General features: G+C 34.7%; 1 protein-coding gene across 1 annotated transcript in view; it reads right to left on the minus strand.

The window, feature by feature from the left end:
• Positions 1-2,097: 2,097 nt before the first annotated feature.
• The window catches only part of LOC133318349 (flavonol synthase/flavanone 3-hydroxylase-like), an 8,026-nt gene continuing 7,937 nt past the window's right edge, over positions 2,098-2,186 (minus strand). Inside the window, exon 3 of the mRNA XM_061520338.1 lies at positions 2,098-2,186. This exon is cut by the window's right edge and continues 166 nt beyond it. Within this exon, the coding sequence (XP_061376322.1) occupies positions 2,098-2,186 (89 nt within the window).

The raw sequence follows: 2,186 nt of genomic DNA on the forward strand, positions 1-2,186 counted from the left end.
ATCAAGTTTGCCTACCGAGATTAGGTTCAAATGCATGTCAGGAACATGTCTTACATCTTTCAACACAAGTCGGCATCCGACATCCGTGGTCAGAGTTACATCACCACACCAACAATCTTACTGGTCACTTGATTTCCCATCTTCACGACTCCAAAATCACCACCTCGGTAAGAGGGGAAAAAATTATCATATGCACCGGAGTCAACAATCCAGGTGCAATCATCTTATCCTCACCAAGGAGGAATATCTCGACATTCGAGTTGGCAGCCACCGCAGTGGTGCTCTTGTCTTCCCTCTTCTTGGGAATAATCTGATCCGGCTTCACAGAGCCGTTCTTCTTGTCATTCTGTAGGGTCCAGCAGTCTGGCTTCTTATGACCTGTCTTTCTACAGTAAAAGCACTTCAACTCATTTTTCGGCTTTGACCGACCTCTGGACTTTTCTCGTCTGTCACGACCTCTACCCCTGCTTTTGCTTCTACCCCGGGAGTCAGATTTCCCTTTGTTTTCAGCAATGTTGGCCTCAGATGTGCTTGAAACACCTCGTTCTCTTCTCTTGACTTCTTCGCTCAAAAGACTATCTGTCACGACATCCATCTTCAACTTTCCTTCTGCAGCTGAATTACTCAAAGTCACCACCAGAGTATCCTAGCTTTCTGGCAGCGAGCTCAACAGCAGCAAAGCATATGGAATTGAATTTGAAAACTATTAACAGGTCATTAGTTCGATAGGTTTGATTTTGCTAACCGTCGAAAAGTCCAAAAAATTAATTTCTTTTTCTTTTATTTTTTCAAATGTTTTCGACGGAATTCCTTTTCCGTGGAAAATCTTCGACGGAATTCAAAATTCCGTCGAACAACCCAAAAAATTAATTTCTTTTGCTTTTATATTTTACAAAAGTTTTCGACGGAATTCCTTTTCCGTGGAAAATCTTTGACGGAATTTCAAAAATCCGTCGAAAAGTCCAAAAAATTAATTTCTTTTTCTTTTATTTTTTCATAAATTTTCGACGGAATTCCTTTTCCGTGGAAAATCTTCGACGGAATCAAAATTCCGTCAAAAAGTCCAAAAAATTAATTTCTTTTTCTTTTATTTTTTCACTTTGGTTTTCGACGGAATCGAAATTCCGTCGAAAAGTCCAAAAAATTAATTTCTTTTCTTTTATTTTTTCAAAAAATTTCATCGGAATTCCTTTTCCGTGGAAAATCTTCGACGAAATTCAAAATTTCGTCGAAAAGTCCAAATTTTTTTTTTCTTTTTTCAAAAATTTTCGACCGAATTCCTTTCCGTGGAAAATCATCGACGAAATTCAAAATTCCGTCGAAAAGTCCAAAAAATTAATTTCTATTTCTTTTATTTTTTCAAAAATTTTCGACGGAATTCTTTTCCATTGAAATCATCGACGGAATTCAAAATTCCGTGGAAAAGTCCAAAAAAATAATTTCTTTTTCTTTTATTTTTTTCACTTTGATTTTCGACGGAATTCCTTATCCGTGGAAAATCTTCAACGGAATCAAAATTCCGTCAAAAAATTAATTTATTTTTCTTTTATTTTTTTCACTTTGGTTTTCGATGGAATTCTTTTTCCGTGGAAAATCTTCGACGAAATTTAAAATTCTGTCGAAAAGTCGAAAAATTAATTTCTTTTTCTTTTATTTTTTTCATAAATTTTCGACAGAATCCATTTTCTGTCGAAATTTTTTACGGAACTTATTTTCTGTCAAATTTTTTGACGAAAAACACATTCCGTTGAAAATTCTGTTATAATTTCAACGGAATTTTTTCCGTCGAAAAATTCCGTCGATAATAAATACATTTCTAGTAGTGGTACAAATCAAATGCAGAGAAATTTTGTCTGCATATGTATAATTAGATAGACTTCGTAGTATAATATTTAAGATGGCACTTATTTAAAGAGTTGATGAACATTGGCTTCAGATACTTATATTACAGTGGCTCCTTTATTCAAGATATATACATTATTGTCATTACAGCGTCTTGTTCATGTTCCTAGCTTGAGGAAGAGGAGCACATTTTTCAGGTTCCTTTCCAAATTCAGCATATTGATCATTACAACACATTATTGCAAGATGCTGTATCTAAATCTTGAAATGATATATCTGGATGTTTTCAACATCAAGTTTCATGAAATTACTACGTTTTCTCGTAACAAAGAACTTGCCGAAAC

The sequence above is a fragment of the Gastrolobium bilobum genome, unplaced genomic scaffold (assembly GCF_033153095.1).
Source record: "Gastrolobium bilobum isolate Gb01-03AN ecotype WA unplaced genomic scaffold, APGP_CSIRO_Gbil_v1 utg3828, whole genome shotgun sequence".
In the NCBI taxonomy this organism is placed as follows: domain Eukaryota; kingdom Viridiplantae; phylum Streptophyta; class Magnoliopsida; order Fabales; family Fabaceae; genus Gastrolobium; species Gastrolobium bilobum.